At 43.7% G+C, this 27547-nt stretch overlaps 1 protein-coding gene across 5 annotated transcripts in view; it reads left to right on the top strand.

Moving 5' to 3' along the window:
- Positions 1-27547, top strand: part of mtmr1b (myotubularin related protein 1b) — a 108332-nt gene that overhangs the window by 75627 nt on the left and 5158 nt on the right. For all 5 annotated transcript variants that reach the window (XM_060832421.1, XM_060832419.1, XM_060832418.1 and 2 more), the window contains 3 exons: positions 713-805; positions 9629-9742; positions 10209-10385. In XM_060832421.1, coding sequence (XP_060688404.1) covers positions 713-805; positions 9629-9742; positions 10209-10385 — 384 coding nt within the window. The remainder of the gene's footprint in view (positions 1-712; positions 806-9628; positions 9743-10208; positions 10386-27547) is intronic.

Raw genomic sequence — 27547 nt, 5'->3', positions numbered from 1 at the left:
ATTGCTGTTCCTTCATTGTCACTGGGTCAAAATGCCAGAGCTGCTTTGGATCAAGAAAAAAGCTTATCACCATTTTCTCAAAGGCAATTGGGGACAGGCAATTAATACTGGCCAGCCAGCAACCACATGGTCCAAGGAGTGAATAATAAATAAATCAGAGGGATTTTTGAAATGACAGAAGTGTGGGGTATTGGTTGACACTGCGGCTCTGTTTGAGTCCTCAGGTGGATGTAAAGGCTCCCACAGCAGTATGAAGAGGACCGGCACAGTTAGCATCCATGTCCTAACCAATATTTATCCCTCAGTTAGCAACAGACAGACTGGCCATTTCAGTAAAAGTAAATTACCATCAATGCTGGAAATTGGAAATAAAATTAGAAAGTGCTGGAGAAACAACAACAGATCTGGCAGCATCTTTAGGGAGAGAAGCAGAGCTGACATTTGATTCTTCTTTGAAACAGTTTTGAAGATGTGTCAAATCATTAACTTTTGTTCCTGTCTCCACAGATGCTGCCAAACCTGCTGGGTTTCTCCTGCATTTTTATACCTCACTGGTTTATCTCACTGGTGTCTGTGGGAGCTCTCTATGCTGGGCAGTTGTTTCTTACATTGCAACAATGTCTACACTCGCCAAAGTGCGACAAGGTGTGTTTGGAGTGTGCTGGGTTGTGAAAAGTGCTGGGTAATGGCTAGTCTTTCTCTCTTCTTGCAGAGAGTAGGACACGGTGATGAGAACCATGCTGATGCTGATCGATCGCCCATCTTCCTTCAGTTCATTGACTGCGTCTGGCAAATGACAAAGCAGGTAGGAGCTGCCTTCAGACAAATGTATGGAATGAACTTCCAGAGGAAGTGCTGGATGAGGGTATGTTACAATGTTTAAAAGACATCTATAAAAGTACATGAATAAGAAACATTTGGAGGGATCTGGCCTAAGCACAGACAGGTGGGACTAGTTTAGTTTGGGAATTATGGTCAGCATGGACTGGCTGGACTGAAGGGACTGTTTCTGTGCTATATGACTCAGGTAATTGCAGCAGTTGATTTGATGGTGTTGCGTGATACGGTATGTGAGGCTGTGCCTGGACTGTTCCGGTCACTATCCCTAAATGAATTATCTGTGGTCACACATCTCAGTTCTGTCTGTGGGAGGTCTCTCTGCTTGTCTGCCTTGCCTCCTACATTACAGCATTGACGATACATCAAAAAGTATTTTAAAGTGCTTTGGGATGGCCTGACTTGGTGAAAAGGTGATTAATAAGTGTAAATCTTTCTTGGGGCGGCAGGGTGGCTCAGTGGTAAGCACTGCCGCCTCACCGCACCAGAGACCCGGCTTTGATTCCAGTCTTGGACGACTGTGTGACAGAGTTTGCACATTCTCCCCGTGTCTGCGAGGGTTTCCTCCGGGTGCTCTGGTTTCCTCCCACAATCCAAAGCTGTGCAGGTTGGGTGAATTGGCCATGCTAAATTGCCCATAGTGTTCAGGAATGTGTAGGTTAGGTGCATTAGTTAGGGGTAGAGGTAGAGTAATGGGCAATGTGTTTGGGTGGGATACTCTTCGGAGGGTCAGTGTGGATTTGTTGGGTCGAAGGGCCAGTTCCCACACTGTAGGGAGTCTATGCATTCTTCTTTCTAACTGTACAGATGGGAATAGTCGAGTTATTATTGATCCATTATGAGGATCAAAGATGAAGTGCGTTGATTATTTTCAGTGGCCCTGTTCCTCTGAGTCTGGGATGCTGCGGTCTGTGGGTGCCTGCTGGGATTTGGAGCTGTGTTTCTGATGGTGGTCAATGTCCCTTTGAGGAGCAGTAAATGCATGGCTGCCTGCCTTCCCTGTGTTCTCCGTGTGACGGTTTTTTTGTGTCTGTGCGCCTTGTTTAACTTCTTCCACATATACATTCACTGAGCCCTCCTGGAGTGGACTGTATAAGACAGGCTACCAGGGTTGCTCTGACCAGGAATGCTGTATATTGAAGCTGTCATTGTCAGAGCTGTCTCTTTCCAAGAAGCCTGTGTTTTTCTCACAACCCGTGATTGAATGAAAAGAAAATGAATCTCCTTTTTTTCCGTCATCATGTTCTTGTTCTGTGACCTTCTCTCTTAGAATAGAACTATAGAATCCACTACAGTGTGGAAAGAGACCATTCAGCCCATCAAGTCTGCATCGACCTTCTCAAGAGTATCCCACCCAGAGCCACCACCCACCCTATCCTCATATCGCCTTATTTCCAATGGCTAATCCGTATATCTTGTACAACCCTTCACACTATGGGCAATTTACCATGGCCAATCCACCTAAACTACACACCTTTAGACTCTTGAAGGGTGAATCTTACTTTCCCTCACCTCACAGTAGATTTGATGAAGGAGGAACGGGTGGGTAATTATGAAGGCAGGCTGGGATCTTGACACATTTCCAGCCTCCACACCACGGCAGGAAGGCCATCCCACCAATGGAAGGCATTAAATGGGCATTGAGGGGAGGTGATGGTTTTATTGATAGAATGTTAATCCGGAGACCCAGGTCATGGGGACCCTGGTTCAAACTCTACCATGCCAGATGGTAGATTTTGATTTCAATAAAAATTTGGAGTTAAGAGTCTCATGGTGACCATGAAGCATTTGTTGATTGTCAGAAAAATCTCATCTGGTTCACTAATGTTATTGGAGGGAATCCTGAGGGACAGGATGTACATGTATTTGGAAAGGCAGGACTGATTAGGGATAGTCAACATGGCTTTGTGCGTGGGAAATCATGTCTCACAAACTTGATTGAGTTTTTTGAGGAAGTAACAGAGAGGATTGATGAGGGCAGAGTAGTAGATGTGATCTATATGGATTTCAGTAAGGCTTTCGACAAGGTTCCTCATGGGAGTCTGGTGAATACAGGGAGAACTAGCCATTTGGATACAGAACTGGCTCAAAGGTAGAAGACAGAGGGTGGTGCTGGTGGAGGGCTGTTTTTCAGACTGGAGGCCTGTGACCAGTGGAGTGCCACAAGGATCGGTGCTGGGTCCTCTACTTTTTGTCATTTACATAAATGATTTGGATGCGAGCATAAGAGGTACAGTTGGTAAGTTTGCAGATGACATGAAAATTGGAGGTGTAGTGGACAGTAAAGAGGGTTACCTCAGATTACAACAGAATCTTGACCAGATGGGCCAGTGGCAGATGGAGTTTAATTCAGATAAATGCGAGGTGCTGCATTTTGGGAAAGCAAATCTTAGCAGGACCTATACACTTAATGGTAAGGTCCTAGGGAGTGTTGCTGACCAAAAATCTTAGAGTGCAATTTCATAGCTCTTTGAAAGTGGAGTCTCAGGTAGATAGGATAATGAAGAAGGCATTTGGTATGCCAACTTTGGTCAGAGTATTGAGTACAGGAGTTGGGAGGTCATGTTGTGGCTCTACAAGATATTGGTTAGGCCACTGTTGGATTATTGTGTGCACTTCTGGTCTCCTTCCTATCGGAAAGATGTTGTGGAACTTGAAAGGGTTCAGAAAAGATTTACAAGGATGTTGCCAGGGTTGGAGGATTTGAGCTACAGGGAGAGTCTGAACATGCTGAGGCTGTTTTCCCTGGAGTGTTGGAGATTGAGGGGTGACCTTATAGAGGTTTACAAACTTACGAGGGGCATGGATAGGATAAATTGACAAAGTCTTTTCCCTGGGGTGGGGGAGTCCAGAACTAGAGGGCATAGGTTTAGGGTGAGGGGAAAGATATAAAAGAGACCTAAGGGACAACTTTTTCACACACAGCATGGTATATGTATGGAATGAGCTGCAGAGGAAGTGGTGGAGGCTGGTACAAATGCAACATTTAAGAGACATTTGGATAGGTATATGAATAGGAAGGGTTTGGAGGGATACGGGCCGGATGCTGGCAAGTGGGACTAGATTGGGTTGGTATATCTGATCGGCATGGATGGGTTGGACTGAAGGGTCTGTTTCCACGCTGTACATCTCTATGACTGTAATGTCCTTTTAAGACGGAAGTTTGCCATCCTTACCGGGTCTGGCCTATATGGGACTCCAAATCCACAGCAACGTGGTTGACTCTTAACTCCCCCCCCCCCCCCCCCCCCCCCCGGGGGTCATGTTGGGGCATTTATGCTCTTGAGCTGGGAGTCTCTGCTTCCAACTCACTTGGTGCCTGATAGAGGGAGCTGGCTTCTCCCCTGGGAGCCAATCCATTGGGCTTACTGTAGCCGACCTCCCTCACAAGCCCACCCCTGCCATCGTTCACCTCCCACACCTTGCTCTGAAATCTTGGCCCTGATATCCCATGGGTAGTGATGGCGCTGCTGGGCCCTGGAGTGGCCGACCTCTGTCCCCTGAAGTCTTTGATCCCAGCGGAGGGTCCGCCCCTTTTCCAAACACTTGATTGGCGTAGGAATTAGCAGAAAGCTGACAGGGGGAAAGTGAGGACTGCAGAATCAGGAAATCAGGGTTGAGATCCTGGTGCAGGAAAAGCACAGCAGGTCAGGCAGTATCCGAGGAGCAGGAGAATCAATGTTTTGGGCATAAGGTTAGGTGAATTGGCCATGCTAAATTGCCCATAGTGTTCAGGGTCGTGTAGGTTAGCTGCATTAGTCAGGAGTAAATGTAGAGTAATATGATAGGGGAATAGGTCTGGATGGGTTACTCTTCGGAGGGTCAGTGTGGAGTTGTTGGGCCAGATGGCATGTTTCCACGTTGTAGGGATTCTATGATGCTCTCCTGATCTCCTCATTCTCTTCATGCTATTTGAAGCTGCTGACTGCCTGTCATCAGACTCCGCAACCAGAGAAAATGATCTTGCTTCATCCTGATGATCTTTTTAAAAGAAAATGACATTACCTTAGCTTTCTCTGTTTCATTTAACATGAGAGCTATCCTCTTAGGTCTCTGCCTGTCAGTGGAGCCTGATCTCCAATGTCTGTTATGTCACATACCCCTCGTGATAATCTTTTGATGTTCCTTTCTGAAAAAGGCCATTCCAGTTAACAGGGCACTGTCTGACTTAAGTCAAAGATTCCTTTTTATATAATATATGTTCTAGAATATAGTACCTGTCATTCCAGTTGCGCTGTGACTTGCCATTTCCATCTGTCATTCGCTTAGTAACCTAGTCCTTACTGGGGAAGCAGTGGTTTCCTGTGTAATTACTGGATTGTCAATCCAAAGACTTAGCCCAGGTTCAAATCCTGCCATGGCAGTTGAAGGAATTTGAGTTCAATAAATATCTAGAATTAAGGATTTACTGATGACATGAATTTTTTGTCGATTGTCTGAAAAATCCATCTGGTTCACTAATGTCCTTCAGTGACTCCAGACCTGCAGCAATATGGTTGACTCTTAACGGCCCTCTGGGCAATTAGGGACAGATGACGAATACTGTCCTAGCCAGCGCTGCCCATGTCCCATGAACGAATTTCAACCACTCTGGGATAAAGTCAGCTTGCTTTGAGGTACCACAGAGATCAGACCTCCGGCTCCAACGATTTATAATCTATATGAATGACATGGATGCAGGGATAGAAAGTATCAAAACCACGTTTGCAGATGACACTAAAATAGGTGGGAAAGTAAGTTGCAGTGAAGAAATAAGAAATATACAAATGGATATTGATGGTTAGGTGACTGGGCCAAAATTTTGCAGTTGGAGTTTAATATAGATATGTGTGAGGTTTATCAAATATGGTTGGAAAAAAAAATCGAAATGGAGGGAATGCTTTAGTGCAGAGGGATCTGGGTGGCCTCATGCATGACTTACAAAAGGCTAGTCTGCAGGTGCAACAGATAATGAGACGGGCAAATGGAATTTTGGCATTTATTGCTAAAGGAATGGAGCTTAAAAGTAGGGAAGTGTTGCTGCAACTGTGCAAGGCATTAGTGAGACCACGTCCAGATATTGTGTACAATTTTGAAATCACGTAACACCAGGTTTATTTGGAAACACTAGCTTTTGGAGCACTGCTCCTTCATCAGGTGGTTGTGATGAAGGAGCGTCGCTCCGAAAGCTTGTGCTTCCAATTAAACCTGTTGGACTATAACCTGGTGTTGTGTGATTTTTAACTTCGTACACCCGAGTCTAATTCCGGCGTCTCCAAATCATGTGTACAATTTTGGACCCTTTACTTGTTAAATGAAACAGAGAAAGCTAAGGTAATGTCATTTTCTTTTAAAAAGATCATCAGGATGAAGCAAGATCATTTCCTCTGGTTGTGGAGTCTGATGACAGCTGTTTCAAATAGCACAAAGAGAATGAGGAGATCAGGAGAGCATCATAGAATCCCTACAACAGGAAACCACTGCTACCCCAGTAAGGACTAGGTTACTAAGCGAATGACAGATGGAAATGGCAAGTCACAGTGCAACTTATCTTGGAAGCAGTTCAGAGGTTATTTCTAGAGATGAGGGATTTGTCTTCTGAAGAGAGATTAAGTAGTTTAAGCCCATATTCTCTCGGGTTTAGGTAACTGTGGTCTATAAGATGCTAAAAGAGATTGACAAAGTAGATATAGAGAAGATGTTTCCTTACCTAGAACAAAGGATCATAGTGTTAGGCTAAGGGATGGCAGATTTCAGACAGATGAGGAGAAATTACTTATGTCAAAGGGCCTTGTATCTGTGGAATTCGCTATCTCTGAACACAGTGAATGCGGGGATACTGAGCATGTTTAAGGATGAGATAGTCATGTTTAATTAGTAATGGGCTACAGGGTTATGGGGGGGTGGGCAGGAATGTGGAGTTGAGGTCGAGATGGGATCATCCATGACCATTTTATATGGCAGAGCAGGTTTGAATGGCCTACTCCTGCTCCTCATCCTTATGTTCTTATTCCAGGGACTAACTGAGTGAATCTTACTTCATCTGTTTTCATATCAACTCGCGCAGCAACAAAGAGTACAATGCTAATTCTTCTGTCGGTGTAGTCTGCAGCTCTAATGTGAAGATTAAAGTTTGACCTTCAAACTAAATATTGATGGGGATATAAAGGCATGTGAAGTTCTTTTTCACACAGTAATTACAACTTAGAGTTTTAAAAGAAACCCTTGTGTTAATTTGGAGATGATCCAAGACTGAAAAGAGCTGGTTATCTTCCAGAAAGATTCAATGTGACAACCCTGGAATATAAAATATATTAACCCACACAAGATGTAAAACAGGATTGTTCAACTCTTGATGTTTTCTTGTACTTCTGCCTTTCTCCATTTCCATTCACATCATCTTCCGCATTAATGACTCAGATGAAGAGGCTGAACAGCCTGGGGCTGTTTTCCCTGGAGCGTTGGAGGCTGATGGGTGACCTTATGGAGATTTGTAAAACCATGAGGGGTGTGGTAGGGTAAATAGGCCAGGTCTTCTCCCCAGGGTAGGGCTATCCAAAACTAGAGGGCATAGGTTTAAGGTGAGAGGGGAAAGATATAAAAGGGACCAACGGAGCAACATTTTCACATGGGTGGTGCGTGTACAGAGTGAGCTGCCAGAGTACATGGTGGAGGCTGGTACAATTATAACATTTAAAAGGCATCTGGATGGGTACATGAATAGGGAAGGTTTGAGAGGGATATGAGCCAAATGGGACTACATTAATTCAGCAAATCTGGTCAGCATGGACGAGTTGGACCAAAGGATCTGTTTCTGAGCTATACAACTTGATGTCTCTGAGAGTGATGTATCCGTGTTTGCTAATGATACACGGCTTGATGGAAAGCTCAGCTGTAGGAAGGTCACAAAGAGGCAGCAAGAACATAGCGATAGGTTAAGTAAGTGGTCAACAAGGATGCCAAATGAATTATAATGTGGGGAAGTATGAAGTTGTTCACTTCAATCATTCAAACGTAGAAGCAGATTTTTCAGAAAAGAACACGTGTGTGTTAGGTATTCAAAGTCAGCATCTAGGTACAAAAAACAGTTGACCTGTTGCCCTTGACAGCACCGGTTTGAAGTGTAATTACAAAATAATCTTGCTGCAATTGTGCAATGTTTGTAAGATCACACCTGGAGGGTTGAGTGTAGTTTTGGTTTCCATATTTAAATAAATTAATATTGGCACTGGAGGAAGTACCATGGAAGTTCATGAGATTAGTCCTTGGAATAAAGGAGTTGGCTTTGAAGGAATTATTGGGTAATTTGGATCAAAACTCTCTGCAGTGTTAAAGCTCTGGAGGTGATCTCATTGAAATGTCCAGGACAGATGTTCTTTAGAGCTTCTAAAACACAGGAATAGTCTTGGGACAAGGGACTGATCACTCTAATTGAGATAAGGAGGAATTTTTTCACTCGAATGGTTGCAAATCCTTGGAGTTCTCTGCCCCAGAAGGGTTATGGAGTCTCCATCATTAAATACATTTGCAGCTGGGACAGACAAATACTTGTTCTTTGGAGAAATCGAGGAATATGAGACTGGGCAGGAGCTTTGCGTTGGAGTGTAAGATCACTTTGATCAGACTGAATGGCAGAGCAGGTTGGATGGGCTGAGTCATCTACTCCTGCTCCCGTTTCTTGTGTTTTTTAATCCACTTCCCAGACCAAGACGACAGGCAGGTAAACCCAACTGACAACCACTGTTGTTTTTTAACTGGCCAGTAGGTGATGCTCATGGACTGCCTGGGCGGTATCTCTAACTTGGCTGTTCCATTCTCTGTCCCTCCCCGTCTGTCTGTTTGTCTGTCTCTCTCCCTCTCTCTCTTCCCTGCCCCAAGTCTGTCTGTCTCCTTATCTTGTGCACCCCCACAGTTTGTCTGTCAGTCTATCTCCGCCTTCCCCCCCCCCCCGATGTCTGTCAGTTTGTCTTTCTGTCTTCCTGTCTGTCTGCCTGTTTTTCTCTTTCTCTTCAACCTCCTCACGTCTGTCTGTCTGTCTCTCTTCCCCTCTCCCACTTGTCTGTCTATCTGTTTCGCCCCTGCAATTTGTCTGCCTCTATACCTCTCTCCCACTGCCTGTTCTTTCACCCTCTTCCCCCTCTCCATCCCTACCACCACCACCTGTCTGTCTGTGTCTCTCCTTCTGTCCTCCTCCACCTCCCCCCGCCCCCATCTCTGTCCACCTCCTTCCTGTCTGGTTGGCTCTCTCTCCCTTTCTGGTTGACTGATCTCCGCCTTTCTGCCTGCCTGACTGTCACTCTCCTCCTATCTCCATGCATCTCTAAATCCACTCAACATATTTTCTCTCTTTTGGAGGTGCCGGTGTTGGACTGGAGTGTACAAAGTTAAAAATCACACAACACCAGGTTATAGTCCAACAGGTTTAATTGGAAGCACTAGCTTTCGGAGCGACGCTCCTTCATCAGATGATTGTGATGAAGGAGCGTTGCTCCGAAAGTTAGTGTGCTTCCAATTAAACCAGTTGGACTATAACCTGGTGTTGTGTGATTTTTAACTATTTTCTCTCTGTCTCTGTTCATCTTCCTCTGTGTCCGTTTCTCTTGCTCCCTCCGCCCTGACCCCCTGAAGTCGGTGACATTGAAGGTGGGACCTCCTAGTTTGGGGAAGCGATAGCCAGATATGGGGCTTTTACCATTCTGTAAGCATAGTGTCAGAGTTCATGAACCCTCCTGACCTCTGCCCAACCATTGCTGTAACTTCAGGAGCAGTTTTCTGATTTTTTTTTTAAACCTCTGTATCACTTCTCCCCTAGTTTCCTGCAGCCTTTGAGTTTAATGAGCTCTTTCTGCTGACCATCCTGGACCATCTGTACAGCTGTCTTTTTGGGACATTCCTTTATAACAGTGAGCAGCAAAGAATGAAGGAGGTAAGTGTCTGATATCACCTCGACCTTTTAATGTTTGAATAATGTTTATCGGCAGACGCACAGTTGGAATCCCCAGTTTCTGTACTTCGGTGCTATTTGCGCTGTTGCTGGCAACCTGTACGGGATACAGGAGCTTACGTGAAGAAAAGTGAATGTCTCCAACTCCGTAATTAATCTCTATATACTTGGACATTGCCACTGGCTTTGGCACTCCACACATTACTGAGATAATGAATTAAAATTAGTTCTGGTTTATGTTTCTGGTGTGTGTGCTTGCTGTAGAATTTGAGGGGCGTGTGTGAAAAAGTTTCACAGCTCTCTGCTTCCCCATCTGTTGTAGGAATTCTTGTTGTGATTTTTGCAATGTGAAATGTTCTTCTGTACGCAGTGTAACTGCTAACAGTGCCCATTGCACGAGGTGAGTTCATAATCTAACTGAGCCACGGCCTGTTTCCTGCTCTTACAGGAAGTGCAGACAAATACAGTCTCCCTCTGGTCGTATATAAACAGCCAGCTGGAGGAGTTCACCAACCCGTTTTATGTGAATTACGAGAATCACGTGCTTTACCCAGTCGCCAGCTTACGGCACTTGGAATTATGGGTAAATTATTACGTCAGATGGAACCCACGGATGAGGCCTCAGGTGAGTGACATAGAAAGCCAAAGGAAGTGTCCTGAAGACCAAGAGGCAAGAGGTCACTGCTTTTCTTTGTGGCCATGCTCAGTAAAACCACTGCCTTTGGTCTCTCAGTTTGTTTCATCCTCATCCCTTTACCCCAGGGATTCTTTTTTTTTCCTCTCCCTTCTGCATTTCCCATCATTTTCTGTCATTCTGTTCAGAAAGGATAGAGGCGGAACCTTGCTGCAGTTGTACCTCTGAGGTAGGATGCTGTGTATTCAAGCCCCACTCTTGACTCCGACTGGAGTGCCTAACCCAGGCTGATAGTCTCGGCATGTACTGAGGGAGAGGCTAGCTGTCTTCAAACTGAGGCACCATCTGCCTTCCCAAACAGCAGTCAACAATATGCCCCCCGGCCCCATTTCAAACAAGAGCAGACAGCAGTTTTCAGTGTCCTGGCCAACAGACCAAGAGTATTTTGTCATTATTTCATTGCTGTTTGTGGAATATTGCTGTGTACAAATTGGCTGTTACTTTTCCTACATTGCAACTGTGGTTACTAAGGTGCATCATTGGCTGTAAAATATATTGGGGTATCCTGAGGTTGTTATAAACCCAAGTTCTCTTTTCAGTTTGTTTTGTGTTTCTCTTTTTTTTTAGCCAAGCACAGATAGCAAATGTTTTCTAAGTGTGGATAGCCTGTTGAAATTCAGGTTATTGGTGGTCAGTTAACCCTTTAGTTCCTTATTCTCAAAATCAAATGATATGAAATGATAATACTTATTGTTAACAATATTTTATTCAGTGCAAATAAGTCTCCGCTCACGCTATGATCTGAGTAGGAATATCAAAGCATTGTCATCGCTTTCTTAGAGTCATTACAGCATGGAAACAGACCATTTGGTCCGACTAGGCCGCACTGAACATGTTTTCAAACCAAACTAGTCCCACTTACCTGAATTTGGTCCATATCCCTCCAAGCCTTTCCTGTTCATGTACTATCTGAACATACTTTAAACTTTGTAACTGTATCTGCATCCACCATTTCCTCTGGGAATTTATTCCACACACTAACCACTCTGTTAAAAAAAAAAGTTGCCCCTCATGTCCTTTTTTTAAATCTTTCTTCTCTCATGTAAATTTTGTTTTGAACTCACCCACCCTAGGAAAAGACACCTGCCATTCACTGTATCTATACCCATCATGATTTTATAAACCTGTATAAAGTCACTCCTTAGTTTCCTTTGTCAAGGGGAAGAAAGCTCCAGCCTAACTTCGTAACTCAAACCTTCTGTTTCTCGCCACATCCTGGTAGTTTTTTTCTGAACCCCTCTGCAGCTTAATAATAATTCTTCCTATAACAGGATGATCTGAGCTGGACACAATACTCCAGAACAGGCCTCACCAATGTCCTGTACAACATCAGTATGACGCCCCAACTCCTGTACTCCGTGGTCTGAGCAACAAAGGCAAGCATGCTAAACACCTTCTTAACCAACCTGTCTGCATGTGAAGCCAATTTCAAAGAATTACATACCTGAGACCCTAGATCTCTCTGTTCTACAACACTACCCAGGGTCCTACCATTAGTTGTCTAAGTCCTGCCTTTGTTTATTTTACCAAAATGCCGGACCTCTCATTTATCAAAGTGAAATTCCGTCTGTCACTCCTCAGCCCATTGACCCAATTGATCAAGATCTCTTTGTAAACTTAGATAACCTTTTTCACTGTCCACGCTACCACCCATTTAGTGTCATCTGCAAGGTTAATAACAATACCTCCTAAATTCTCATCCAAATCATTTATTTGAATGACTGACAAAAATGGACCCAGTACTGATCCCTGTGGAACACTGCTGGTCGCAGGTCTCCAGTCTGAAAAACAACCCTCCTCCACCAGCCTCTGTCAAACCAATTTTCTATCAAATTGGGTCTCTTCACTCATCCAGTAAAGAATGGAAATATTTTATTGTGGGTTATAACCTAGGTAAATAGTGCAATCTTAAGGCTCTTAGATCTACGCTGGTGCCTCACAGAGCTGAGTGGAATCTCTATGCTTGGAGAATGCAGTCATGTATTTTCTAACACAGCAATGTCTCTGAAGACACACAATGGGGCTGTACTCTCCTGTGCTCCTTGATTCTACAAACTCCATTATTGACTAGCTTTTGTTTAAATGAACAGATTAATAAAGTCATTCGGCATGGTGGCTCAGTGGTTAGCACTGCTGCTTCACAGCGCCAGGGAGCCAGGTTCGATTCCAGCCTCAGGTGACTCTGTCTGTGTGGAGTTTGCGCCTTCTCCCCATGTCTGCACGGGTTTCCTCTGGGTGCTCTGGTTGCCTCCCCCAGTCCAAAGATGTGCAGGTTAGGTGAATTGGCAATGCTAAATTGCCTATAGTGTTAGGTGCATTAGTCAGGGGGAAATGGGTCTGGGTGGGTTACTCTTCAGAGGGTTGGTGTGGGCTTGTTGGGCTGAAGGGCCTGTTTCCACACTGTAGGGAATCTAATCTAAACTAATCTAATGTATCTGTGGCTGCCCAAGCCATAACAGTCTAGTTGGTTTGTTACACTCCATCTCGGACAGAGTCAGTCAGCATTCCTGTGCCAAGAAGTGTAAACATGGTGGCCTTGACATTGCAAGTGTCTTGACTCAGATTATCATCCCTGTTTGCCGGGAGCTGGGTTCTCTCTGTTCTCTCACAACAAGTCATCTGTTTTCACACTTTAACTGTACTATAGCTCAAATTTGTTTTTTTTTTACCAGTTGATTTTGTTGACACCATTTTGTGCAAATAAAATAAATTGGTCAGCCCACAATTCCTATCATGACATGGCTCAATGTGCATTACCAAGAGGATTAAAATAGATTTTAATGTAACAGTGAAATTAAAGAAGTGTAGAAATTGAGCTAGTTTCCATTAATTAGCAATAAATAACAGTGTAGAGATTTTCCAGGACTCTTAAGTGACCCTTATCATTTCTTTAAAAGCCTTTGGTGTTTATGACATACTTTTAGACAGGAAAGCAGGGTGAATATATTGTAACTCCTTGAATAGCTATTTATAAAAAGAAAACCATTGTTCCCATCTGTGAATTGGCATCCTCAGGTCCAGGTATTCTCTGTCCCTTTCAGCACCAGCTCGCAATTTGACAAACCAATAGGATAACTCCCTGCCCAATTATTTCTCTTTCATGAAATTCATGGTTGACCTATGGGGAATGTAAGATTTATGGGCTGTAATTGTAGAACATATTACACCGTAGGTTTTGGAAAAGGATCCAATGACTTTTTGTTTTTATTTGTTCACTTGTGGGACGGGGGTGTTGCTAGCTGGGCCAGCATTTATTGTCCGTCTCTAGTTGTCCATGAGAAGGTGGTGGTGAGCAGCTTTCCTGAACTGTTGAGTCCATTGCTGTGGGTTGACCCACAATGTTCCTAGGAAGGGGATTCCAGGATTTTGACCCAGCGACAGTGAAGGAATGGCAACATATTTCCAGGATGGTGAATCGGCTTGGAGGTGAATTTGGAGATGGTGGTGTTCCCATGTTGCTGTTCACCTTGTCCTTCTAGCTGGGAGTAGTCATAGTTTTGGAAGGCGCTGTCTGATGTACAATGCCCAGTGCCAATAGCTGAGGCCTTTTATAAGACGTAGCTGTTCATAGACGTGTATGTGTTCCACTCCCATGGCTGACTGTCCGAACACTGAATGACATTCAATACTGTACATGACATCTCAGTGGATCAACACACTGTCCAAAGCTTATCACTGGCCCCTCTCCAGATTAACCATCCAGAATTGTTTTCACAGATGCATTCTTTGAATAATTGCCGGGCCTCACTGCAATACTAGATTCCAAGTATTAGTAGCGGTAAACCTATTTTAGGATTCTTTATTGTAATTTCTGACAAAGACGCACACACTATTTAACCCTTGAGGTGAGAATTATGGCCTCCCCTGTCCAAAACGCCAGTGTAAAAAGTGTGATGTTTACTAAACAGATTATTTCTAGAATGACATGTTCAAGTTCAGTTAATAGCCCTGACATTACTCCCCTCTTAATATATTTGCGCTGGACAAGTTACATATGCTGTGAGAACTGTCTTGATTGTTAATGTAAGTGCAGTAGAAACTGTTTGCGAATGGCCAGAGGAGTGGGATGATATATTGCTATCACAAATGTACTGAATATTAGCCATGTGCAGAGAACAAGTGTTTTCTAGGTGTAGGTAACATGCTGCAATTCAGGCTGTTGGTAATCAGTTAATCCTTTAGTTCCTTATTCTCAAATTCCAAATGATATGAAATGATAATCCTTACTGGTGACAATATTTTATTCTGTACAAATAACTCTTAGCACGTGCTCCTGTCTGAGTGGGAATATTAAAACCCAACAGCATTAGCGTTCCTCTCTGGGTTTGAAATGTCGTCTCTAGGTATGTACTCCCAGATCTGTACCATGTACCGTCAAGTAGGGCAGTGTTAATTTAAAATCAGAAAACATTGGCAATACTCCACCGATCAGGCAGTATCTGTGGAGTGAGAAACTGAATTAACACTTCCACTCGATGATCTTTTATCAGAGATCAGCTTTACCTTGTCCATCTTATGTATTGGAGAAAATAATAGTTATAATGTATCCTGAACACTCAATTGATTACTGTTCATATTAAAATCTCTTTCACCTACTTTTCCACTTCTTTACTGATTATTTTCCTCACGTTTTTATTAATATATATTTATCTTTACTTATTTTCTTCTTCCTTCTCTCTGATTTTCCATTTCCTTGATTGATCTGTCTTGCAGTTGAATCTGCTTTCTCTTGCCCACACAGAAACTTTCTGTTCTGTGTTCAGCACTGACTGAATATTTTCTAGTCGAGAGTGTGATTAGATTAGATTCCCTGCAGGATGGAAATAGGCCCTTCAGTCCATCAAGTCCACATGAGCCCTTCAAAGAGTAACCCACCCAGACCCATTCCCCTACTCTACATTCCCTGACTAACAGTCCTAACACTACGGGCAATTTAGCATGGCCAACTCACCTAACCTGCACATCTTTGGACTGTGGGAGGAAGCCAGAGCACCCGGAGGGAACCCACACAGACACGGGGAGAATGTGCAAACTCCACACAGACAGTCACCTGAGGCGGGAATCAAAACCTAGTCCCTGACATTGTGATGCAGCAGTGCTAACTGCTGAGCCACTGAGCAGCCTGTTTCAGGTGCTGGAAAAGCACAGTAGGTCAGGCAGCATCCAAGGACCAGGACAATCCATGTTTCGGGCAAAAACCCTTCATCAGGAATGAGGCTGTGAGCCGAGGGGGTGGTGAGATAAAGCAAATAATTCTACATTGAAGAGTGACTGAAAGGACCACAATAATGAGAGTCTGCCTGAAAGTATTGTTATGGCAGTCAAGAGAGCACTGGATGGTGCTTTTTTGGATAGTAACGGGATATGGGGAAAAGGCAGGACAGCACCACATTCTCGATTCTAATCTCCAACATCTGCAGTCATCACTTTTACCTGAATATATTTTCTAAGCAACCTGGTTATACATATCTCGGGAGCAGGTCGGACTTGAACCCCGGTCTCCTGGCTCAGAGTTAGGGACAGTGCCACTGCACCATATTGCCTGAAAGGGGTCCTCACCGCTGATCATCATTTGCTCACTGTGCTCCATTCTCCAATACAGTAAGTGCATGTTTCAGCAGCGCGATTTGGCCATAACATCGCTGAAGAATTAGATAACAGTACTTCTGAGAACATTTTACCTCTATTTGCAATATCGCGATTCCAGTGGCAATCAATTTGCATGCTTCATTCTGCGCATATGCTGATGTCCGCTCTAAAATCTCTGTGCTGTTCTGTGCATGTGTGATGTCAGTTGCCAACAGAGCAGCTTTTCTGAGAGGTATTGTACAGAGAGCAACTTTTGTTTGCATTTTTCACGTGTACTGTGTTAAATTAACTTTTGTTTAGTTAATAAATATGATTTCAACCTTCATTCAGGCTGTGCTAGACTTTGCATTTGACTTTTGGGGGCTATTTTTGAGCGATCGTGAGTGATATTTTTTGCTGGTCTGCCCCTAACTCCACCTTTCTCATAGGCCCCTTATTTCCAGTAAGCGAGGTTTCACTGGAATGCCACTACAACATTACAGGAGAACTGCCTGTAGTAATTCCTGGCTGAAGGCTATACAGACACACTAAATGGCATAAAAGGCTAGTGTCATTAACAGAAGGAAATAGTTAACTGGCCAATTGAAGCCAGCTGCAGAAACCAACTTGCCAGATGAGGTGGCCATCATTAACCAGTTCCAGTTGTAAAAGAAAGGGAATTGCCTGGCACCAGTTAAAAGTGCCAGTGAAAACAACAGAAATAACTAGGAATACCAGTATACGAGCACTTCAGAATTGCAGAAGTAATACAGTGCAAAAGGAGGCCATTCGTGCCTGCATCAGTTGCCTTTTCCCCATATCCCGTTACTATCCAAAAGAGCACCGTCCAGTGCTCTCTTGACTGCCGTAACAATATTTTCAGGCAGACTCTCTTTATTGTGGTGTTTTCAGTCACTCTTCAATGTCGAGTTATTTGCTTTATCTCAATATTTGCAGGTGGGGATTTAAGTTAAATCATCAAAGGTACAGTAACTGCTGTGGTTATTGGAAATTTGAAATAAAAATATAAAATGCAAGCGACACATCAGGAGGTCAGGCTAAGAGAGAAACTGAGAAATAGTTTTCCACAGCAGTTGGCGACAAAACCTGCTGAGAATTGTTTCTGTTTTACATTTGGTTTTGGGGATTATATTCATTTATCTCTCTTGGGCACCATTGAAGCTGATTTCAGTTTAGCCGTAATATAGTCCAACTTTACAATGTAGTCTGGCATCTGCTCCATATGGTTACGCTAACAAAGTGATATTGTGTACTTTGGAATCACTCGAACTATTGAAAAGGATTGTTAATAGTGCATCTCATTTCTAAGCACTTTCTTAAGAGAGTAACACTCCTTCTGCCTCCGTAATTCTTGTCCACCATTTACAAGACACAGTCTGGAGTGTGATGGAATACTCCCCACTGTGCAAATCCAATAACACTCAGGAAGCTTGATGGATTGGTATCCCATTCACTACCTTCAACATTTACTGTCTTCACCACTGATGTACAGTGATAGCAGCATACACCATTTTCAAGATGCACTGCAGTTGCTCACCAAGGCTTTTTCAACATCACCTGCTAGCCTTTGACTTCTAACCAATAGGTGGGCAAGGGCAGCAATTACTTGGGAACACCATCAACTGCAAGTTCCTCTCCAAACCATTTACCATCCTGACTGGGAATATATCTCCCTTTCCTTCACTGTCATTGGATCAAAATCCTGGAGTCCCTTCCTAACAGTGCTGTTGGTATATCTATAACACATGAACATCAGTGATTTATAAAAGCAACTCATCACTACTTTCTTCAGGGCATTTAGAGATGGGCAATGAAGGCTGGCCCAGCCAGTGACACCCACACAATGAACAAATATTAAAGATAGTAATCCTGAGGACTAACTGACAGGGAATATTGATCAGCCAATGAAATAAGCAAAGGACTGAGTAATGATTCAATACAAGTAGATGTGACGTGGTGGATTTAGATTTTTAAAAGAAAATATTTTCCATTCAGTGGGAGAAAGCTGTATGATGTCGGGGGGGAACAGAGTAATGTAAGGGTTCAGGAACAGAGTAATGTAGGGGCTCAGGAAGAGGTGACATTGAAAATAGCACCCCAAGTGGCTAGTGTCAGAGCTTTTAGAAGTGGTAATCTGGGAATAGCATTAAGGAAGAGCAAACGTGACTGAGTTTTTTTGATGAGGATCACATAATTAATGTGTGTTTGGTTAAGTGCTGGGTCACAGGCTTGATAAATTGGAATAAACGGGATGGTTGCAGAATGACCGGTCAGCTCAGTGACAGGAAACAGAGGAGCTCTTCAGCCTGGAGAGAGATGTACTGTGATCTTCTCCAGGGACCTGTATTAGGACCACTGCTTTTGATTAGACTTACAGTGTGGAAACAGGCCCTTCGGCCCAACAAGTCCACACCGACCCGCCGAAGCGCAACCCACCCATACCCCTACATTTACCCCTTACCTAACACTACGGGCAATTTAGCTTGGCCAATTCACCTGACCCGCACATCTTTGGATTGTGGGAGAAAACCGGAGCACCCGGAGGAAACCCACGCAGACACGGGGAGAACGTGCAAACTCCACACAGTCAGTCGCCTGAGTCGGGAATTGAACCCGGGTCTACAGGCGCTGTGAGGCAGCAGTGCTAACCACTGTGCCACCGTGCCGCCCACATACTAATGACATTGGTGTACAGAGTGCAAATTCAAAATTTATCGAGCCCCCGAAACTGGGGAGGACTGTGAACTGTAAAGAGGATAATAATAGACTTTAAGAGGTGAGAGGCACACTGGTGGAAGAGGCAGATAATAGGACGGATGAAACTTAATACAGATCAGTCTTAACGATACAGTCTTATAGAAACAATGAGAGGAGGCAATATCAAATAAAATAAAGAATGCAACTGTAAATGGGGTGCAGGAGCAGAGCACCCTGGAGAGTTTTGCACACAAGTTGTTTTTGGTGGCAGGACAGGGTCAGAAAGTAGTTGATAGGCACATTGGATCTGAGACTGTTAGAGAACAAAAACCTCCTGTTCAATTCTAGGCATTGCATTTCACGAAGAGTGTGGTCACTTTGGAGAAGCTGGAGAGAAGGTTTCTGAGAATATTTTAGTGATGTAGACAGTTTGGAGCTCAGTTGACCCCAGTATTGCCACAAGGTGGTTGGCATGGATACATGAGTGAGTGTTGAGGGCAAGTTTTTGATAGTGTGGGAATGAAGCAAGCTGGTCACTTTAGAGGTGCCTTTCATTCATTAGGGGACTGCCTCCGAGGATGGTATAGGTTGTTTTGTTATGGTGCGCGTTTCGTCAACGTGAATTGGCTGTGACACGATTGACAAATAGGGGCCATTGTTTCTAAATCACAAACTTTTAAAATGTATGTTGGCTGTAACGCAATTAGATCGCCAACACTTTAAGTGCTATTTGCATTGCGTGATTCTCGTGTAGTGTACGGTTGCACAGGAATATGACTATCACGCTGTCAAAGAAATGACTGTACTCTCCCCAGTCCTTCCTTCCTGCACAGACTTTAAAATGCAACCGTAAGCTACCTGGGGATTATTAGATCAGCCCCATGATCTCATCGAATGTCTAAACAGACTTATTAGGCTGAAAGGCCTATTTCATAAAACTGAATCAAATCCCTGTAGTGTGGAAGAGGCTATTCAGCCCATTGAGTCCTCACTGACCTTCCAGAGAGCATCCCACCCTAAACCAACCCCCTACCCTATCCCTATAACCCCACATTTCCTATGGCTAACCAACCTAGCCTGCACATCCCTGGACGCTATAGACAATTTAACATTGGTCAGTCCACTTAACCTGCAATTCTTTGGACTGTGGAAGGATATCGGAGTACCCGGAGGAAACCCACGCAGACATGGGACGAATGTGCAAACTCCACACAGACAGTCTCCCGATGCTGGAATCGAACCTGGGACCCTGGTGCTGTGAGGCAGCAGTGCTAACCAGCATGAGCCACCATGTTGGCTGGGCTGCTGCTTGTCTTGTGATCAGTTTCTGGGTTGAAATTTCTATGAATTTCTATCCAGTTATGTAAAAAAAAGCCACTAACGTGATTAATGTCACTGTTGTTTGCCAGCTTTGCTGATTAGTACAGAGGTTGCTTTTGGCCTCATGGTGACGACATGGAGGTTAAAGGGTTGACATTATTGCTGTTCAGTATGCAGCAGTTTGTACCGGGGCCAGACAGATCCTTTTACAGCTCTCCCAAGTTCCTGTTTGTTTTTAGACGATAACTTATTCAGAGGCTCAGTTCAGAGAGAACTTGAAAGGTTACTGAATGCTGACATCAGCCTCATTTAAAATACGAGTAAATAACCAGGCTGATCCTGGAGCATCAGGTCATCATCTTGTAATTTTTTAATTGCTTAATTTTGGAAATGTTTTTAAAAATAACAAACTCTTTATGGCAAAGTGATTTAGTAACACAGGCCTGATAAACAACAACTTCTCAAGTTAAATATCCATTTGCACTATTTTCTTTCAGGCAATCAGTCTTTAGATAATTGCATGGCAGTAAAGAAAACTGACATTAAAATTACTGTCTTTTTATATTTATTTGTTGGTTTTTGTGCGATCACAGTTGGTAATCACTGCTGCAAGTGCCTTTTCCTTTACAGCCATCGATTAAATTGTCCAAGAAGTTTTTATCACTTTTAAGTGCATCGAAATGCAGTTTATATGTATTCAGCTGTTGGACATGTGCATCTTAGTTTATGAGTCAATCACCGCTTCATCTGTATGCATGAAACTAGACTCCTCAAATACATTCAGACTGACTGACAGCAGCTACACAACCTGGGACTTTCCATTGTAGATACTTCACATGCTGACAGTCTTTGAACATATGACAGTGGCAATGGTTTATCTTTAATGTTAAAAATCACACAGTACCAGGTTATAGTCCAACAGATTTATTTGGAAGCACTAGCTTTCAGAGCGCTACTCCTTCATCAGATGGTTATTGAGTACACAATTGTAAGACAGAATTTATAGCGAACATTTATAGTGTGATTTTTAACTTGTACACCCCAGTCAAACACCGGCATTTCCAAACCACCTTGAATGAGTTGTGTCAGACCAGATGCGTCAAGGTTCACTGACTCAATATGACCTACTTGAGAAGATGTTGCCATAGTCCTACAGACCATAGGGCAGCTCTTTGTCAGTAGAGAGACGACTGGTGGTGGTTTAACCTGAGGGTCAATGTGCCTTAGGCAAGGGGAGAGTTGGAGAAGGAGACTTCCTCATGGTAATTTCAGCTGGTGTTAGGGAATTGAACCCACGCTGTTGACGTTACTCTATCTTTTGGTGAGAAGGGAGATAGGAAATCAATGTTCCGGTTATTTGCAGAGCCCTGCTTCTAACAGTGGTCATGGTGTACCAGTGGTCATTGTGTTAAAAATCACAACACTAAATTATAGTCCAACAGGTTTATTTGGAAGCACTAACTTCCTCAGGTGTCAACCACCTGATGAAGGAGCAGCACTCAAAGCTAGTGCTTCCATATAAACCTGTTGGACTATAACCTGTTGTGTGATTTTGAATTTCTAATAGTGGTGCCTGTGACTGTGTTTCCAAGTGCCATCTTTCCAGTAGAGTGGATATGAAGGACTACTTAAACACTACTCAGAATGATGTTTCTTTATTCATGTGTGGTGGGATATGATTAAGGCCGTCACTGGCTAGGTCAGCATTTTTTGTACGTCTCTAATTGTCCAGAGGACCATTAAGAGTCAACCACATTGCTGTGGTCCTGGAGTTATATGTAAGCCAGACCAGATAAGGATGGTGGTTTCCTTCCCTAAAGGACATTTTGTAAAAACTCATTTTTTGCGGATGTGTACGTCGCTGGCTGGGCCAGCATTTATTGCCCATCCCTAGTTGCCTTTGAGAAGGTGGTGAGCTGCCTCCTTGAACCACTGCAGTGAACCTGCTCTAGGTTGACCCACAATGCCCTTAGGGAGGGAATTCCAGGATCTTGACCCAGCAACAGTGAGGGAACAGTGATATATTTCCAAGTCGGGATGGTGTGTGGCTTAGAGTGGATCTTGAAGGTGGTGCGTTCCCTTGTATCTGCTGCTGGAAGTGGTCATGGGTTTGGAAGGTGCTGTTTGAGGATCTTTCTGCCGTGCGTCTTGTAGATAGTACACACTGCTGCTACTGAGCGACAGTGTTGGGGGGTGTGGATGCTTGTGGATGTGATGCCAATCAGTCGGGCTGCTTGGTCCTGGATGGTGTCAAGTTTCTTGAGTTTTGTTGGAGCTGCACCCATCCAGGGAAGCAGGGATTATTCCATCACACTCCTGACATGTCCCTTGTAGATGGTGGACAGGTTTTGTGGAGTCAGGAGGTGAATTACTTGCCACAGAAACTCTTGACCTGCTTTTGTAGCCGCTGTGCTTATGTGGTGAGTCCTGTTGAGCTACTGGTCAACGGTAACCCCGAGGATGTTGATAATCGGGGATTCAGTGATAGTAACACCACTGAAAGTGAAAGGACAGTGGCTAGATTGTCTCTTATTGGTGATGGTCATAGTCATAACGGTCATGAGCATTAGTGAACCCAGGTGGGTTTTTCCTGACAATCACCAATGGATTCATGGTTATCATTAGACTTTAAATTCCAGATTTTTCTTGAATTCACATTCCACCATCTGCCGTGGCAGGATTTGAACATGGGTCACCTTAATAGGTTGGGGACCAGCAATCTGGCAGGCAGGTTTGCTACTGCAACACAGCTACGTTTAAACTAAATAGCGGGGGGGAGGGGACAAACTGGATGTTTAAGGAAATTGAACGGAAAGTTAGAACAAGGGAAGTCAAGAAAGACACCTGTACCAGTGAAGCAGAAAACTCAAAAAGGGATCATGCTGTAAGGTTGAGTGAAATAGGGGTTGATGGGAAGGGTGAGGGCAGTAACAAATTAAAGATACTATATATGAATGCACGAAGCATTAAAAATAAGCTGGATAAGCTTGAGGCTCTTTTGGAAATTGGCAGATATGGTATTGTGGGGATAACTGAGACGTGGCTTCAAGTGGATAGGGCCTGGGAAATGAATATTCAAGGCTACACGTGCTATCGTAAGGACAGACTGATGGGCAGAGGGAATGGAGTGGCCATGTTGGTAAGGGATGATATTCAGTCTCTTGCGAAGGGGGATGTAAAGTCAGTGTGGATGGAGCTTGAGAAATTCTAAGGGTAAAAAGACCCTTTGGGAGTTATCTACAGGCCCCCAAACAGTAGTCTGGATGTTGGATGTAAGTTGAATCAGGAGCTGAAATTGGCCTGTCGCAAAGATGTTACTACAGTTGTTATGGGGTATTTCAACATGCAGGTAGACTGGGAGAATCAGGATGGTATTGGACCTCAAGAAAGAGACTTTGTGCAGTGCCTCCGAGATGGATTCTTAGAACAGCTGGTGCTGGAGCCTACCAGGGAGAAGGCAATTCTGGATCTGGTATTGTGCAACGAACCGGAATTGATCAGGGACCTCGAAGTGAAGGAGCCATTAGGAGGTAGTGACCATAATACAATAAGCTTCAATCTGCAATTTGAGAGGGAGAGGGTACAATCGGAAGTGACAATATTTCTGTTGAATAAAGGGAACTATGGAGCTATGAGGGAGGAGCTGGCCAAAGTTCAATGGTGCAATACCTTAGCAGGGATGACAGTGGAGGAACAATGGCAGATATTTCTGTGTATAATGCAGAAGATGCAGAATCAGTTCATTCCAAAAAGGAAGAAACATCCTAAGAGGAGGCATGGGTGGCTGTGGCTGACGAGGGAAGTTAAGAAACATATAAAGTTAAAAGAGAAAAAGTATAACATAGCAAAGATGAGTGGGAAAATGGAGGACTGGGAAGCTTTTAAAGAACAACAGAGAATTACTAAGAAGGAAATACGCAGAGAAAAAATGGGGTACGAAGGTAACCTGGCCAAAAATATAAAGGAGGATAGTAAAAGCTTTTTTAGGTATGTGAAAGGCAAAAAAATGGTTAAGACTAAAATTGAGCCCTTGAAGACAGAAAATGGGGAATATATTACGGGGAACAAAGAAATGACAGAAGAATTGAATTGGTACTTCAGATCTGTGTTCACTGGGGAAGACACAAGCAATCTCCCTGAGGTAACAATGGCTGAAGGACCTGAACGTAAGGGAATTTGTATTTGCCAGGAATTGGTGTTGGAGAGACTGTTAGGTTTGAAGGTTGATAAGTCCCCGGGGCCTGATGGTCTACATCCCAGGGTACTGAAGGAGGTGGCTCGAGAAATCATGGATGCGTTGGTGATTATTTTCCAGAGTTTGATAGATTCAGAATCAGTTCCTGTGGTTTGGAGGATGGCTAATGTTGTATCACATTTTAAGAAAGGTGGGAGGGAGAAAGCAGGAAATTATAGACCAGTTAGTCTGACCTCAGTGGTGGGAAAGATGCTGGAGTCTATTATAAAGGATGAAATTACGACACATCTGGATAGTAATAACAGGATAGGTCAGAGTCAGCATGGATTTATGAAGGGGCAATCATGCTTGACTAATCTTCTGGAATTTTTTGAGGATGTAACTCTGAAGATGGATGAGGGAGATCCAGTAGCTGTAGTGTACCTGGACTTTCAGAAAGCTTTTGATAAAGTCCCACATCGGAGGTTAGTGAGCAAAATTAGGGCGCATGGTATTGGGGTCAAAGTACTAACTTGGATTGAAAGTTGGTTGGCTGACAGGAAACCAAGAGTAGTGATAAACGGTTCCATTATGGAATGGCAGGCAGTGACCAGTGGGGTCCCGCAGGGATCAGTGCTGGGACCGCAGCTTTTTAAAATATATATTAATGATATAGAAGATGGTATTAGTAATAACATTAGCAAATTTGCTGATGATACTAAGCTGGGTGGCAGGGTGAAATGTGAGGAGGATGTTAGGAGATTACAGGGTTACCTGGACAGGTTAGGTGAGTGGTCAGATGCATGGCAGATGCAGTTTAATGTGGATAAATGTATGGTTATCCACTTTGGTGGCAAGAGCAGGAAGGCAGATTACTACCTAAATGGAATCAATTTAGGTAAAGGGGCAGTACAGAGAGATCTGGGTGTTCTTGTAAACCAGTCAATGAAGGTAAGCATGCAGGTACAGCAGGTAGTGAAGAAGGCTAATAGCATGTTGGCCTTCATAACAAGAGGGATTGAGTATAGAAGCAAAGAGGTTCTTCTGCAGCTGTACAGGGCCCTGGTGAGACCACACCTGGAGTATTGTGTGCAGTTCTGGTCTCCAAATTTGAGGAAAGACATTCTGGCTATTGAGGGAGTGCAGCGTAGGTTCACGAGGTCAATTCCTGGAATGGCGGGACTACCTTACACTGAAAGATTGGAGCGATTGGACTTGTGTACCCTTGAGTTTAGAAGACTGACAGGGGATCTGATTGAGACATATACGATTATTAAAGGATTGGACATTCTGGAAGCAGGAAACATGTTTCCATTTTGGACAGAGATGAGGAGAAACTTCTTCACCCAGAGAGTGGTGACTGTGTGGAATGCTCTGCCCCAGATGGCAGTGGAGGCCCAGTCTCTGGATTCATTTACGAAAGAGTTGGATAGGGCTCTCAAGGATAGTGGAATTACCTGAGTCTCTAGATTAATAATTTAGTGATAATAGCACGCCCAGTAAAAGAAGGCCTCTTGTGTTGTAAAATTTGCGATGTTAGAGGAGTTTTATCTGAGACTTACGCTTTTTTAAAAAAAAACCCATGATAGAGGAGAGATTTAGAGTGGAACTTATCAGAATTATATGGAGTTAAAAGTGTTATAAGAGGCAGCCAAATGAAATGCAATGTCTTGTATCTGCAGTCGAACCATGGAGTGAGTTTGCTGCCACTATCCTCTCGAAGTGTAGGGGTCTGCAGGGCCCAGCTGGTCTGGTGTGTTAGAAAGAAACCACTTCCTGGTCTCACTAGAAGAGGCTGCCATCAAACCAGATATTCTTTATTGCATTTTTGCAACTAGTAGCAGCTTACATTGATATATTACACATTGAGACCTTATGAAGGACCTGGATGACAGGTCTCTCTCGCCAAGATTCAAAACAGTTCCACCCAGATGTTCCTACAGTATCATCACTAAACCGTTAGGGCATTCATATGTAGGTGAGTGGATCATTTTACATTGATCTGGTCCTGACTTTGTTCCGTGTCCTGGGGGATTAGAGTGATTATCATATTGGGGAAGAAGGTAGATGTCTGTGCAGGGGCAGTGAGAGTAGAAGGGTTTCAGAATTGCAAAGATGCCAACTTCTGTTGCTTAGGGAGGTGTAGGGGTGGGGGTGCAAGCTGGAAGCCTGACTGCTCAGAGCTGCATTGATGAACTAACCTATGAAGCAATAACATAAAAGTGGAGACCGGAGAGTTGCAATAACAACACAAAATGCTGACGAAGCTCTGGCAGCCATTCTTGGAGAGGGAAAAAACAGTTAAACTTTCAAGTCCATTTTTGTCTCCTCTTTGGAAATCTGATCTGGAGTCATACATCTGGGTTCAGAATTTCTAGCTTCTATAATCTCTGTGCACCCCAGGAGGCCACTGGAATAGTGAAAGGGATAGGAACCACCTTTGCTGACAAGTGGTGCTGTGGTTTCATTCACATGACAAGGGAACTCTGAAGAAATCTTAGTGGACTTGATATGTAAACTCCATTCCTTTCTCCACAGATGCTGCTAGACCAGCATCATTGTATTTATGTACTGGGCAGAACAGTTTACAATAGGGTAACAAATTGACCTCTCCAGGAATGATTGACTAACTGTCCAGCCACTTGCTGTAACCCAGAATTACTGAGTGACGTGTGGAGTTAAGCAAATGCCACCTTCAGGCTGTATGTCTCTATCTGTCTCTATCTCCCACCCGCCCCACCCTCACCACCACCATCTACCCCACCCTCACCACCACCATCTACCCTGCACAACTCCACGAGAAGTTGCTACAGGTGTCGCAATGGAGCAGAAATTTGGTGGAAATTAAAATGGAAAACTTAGCAACTTCCAGGTCATGTGCTGGCCTGAATTTGTACCTCAAGTTCCGCAAGTTTTTAAATGATTGGCACTTCCCATAAACAATTCCCCCTATCTGATCCACCCGGATTATAGTTTTGGGTAATATGTTCTGAAGGCAGTTACTGAATTCCATTCCTTTCCAATAAGCAATGGTGGTTTTGTAATTGATCTGAATGCTCGGCAACACAGTACAACTGAACGTGATGGGTTCTGGGATAGTCAGAGAATTGAATGTTTGACTGTGTCTTGTGTCTGTCGAGATGCTCAGGAAGTAGCTACAGTGAAGGGTGCTCTCCACCATCTTCCCTCCAGTGTAGGATGAATGATGCAATTTTCATGTGGTTTCTCCAGAACTGACCAGGTTTGTTTATATATTGGTGCATGGTGATTGGCTAGCCTTTCAAGAATGAAGAAGTTAAGAATGGTCTCATCA

Source organism: Hemiscyllium ocellatum, chromosome 11 (genome assembly GCF_020745735.1).
Source record: "Hemiscyllium ocellatum isolate sHemOce1 chromosome 11, sHemOce1.pat.X.cur, whole genome shotgun sequence".
Taxonomy (NCBI): Eukaryota; Metazoa; Chordata; class Chondrichthyes; order Orectolobiformes; family Hemiscylliidae; genus Hemiscyllium; species Hemiscyllium ocellatum.
This window is presented reverse-complemented; position numbering and strand designations above follow the sequence as displayed.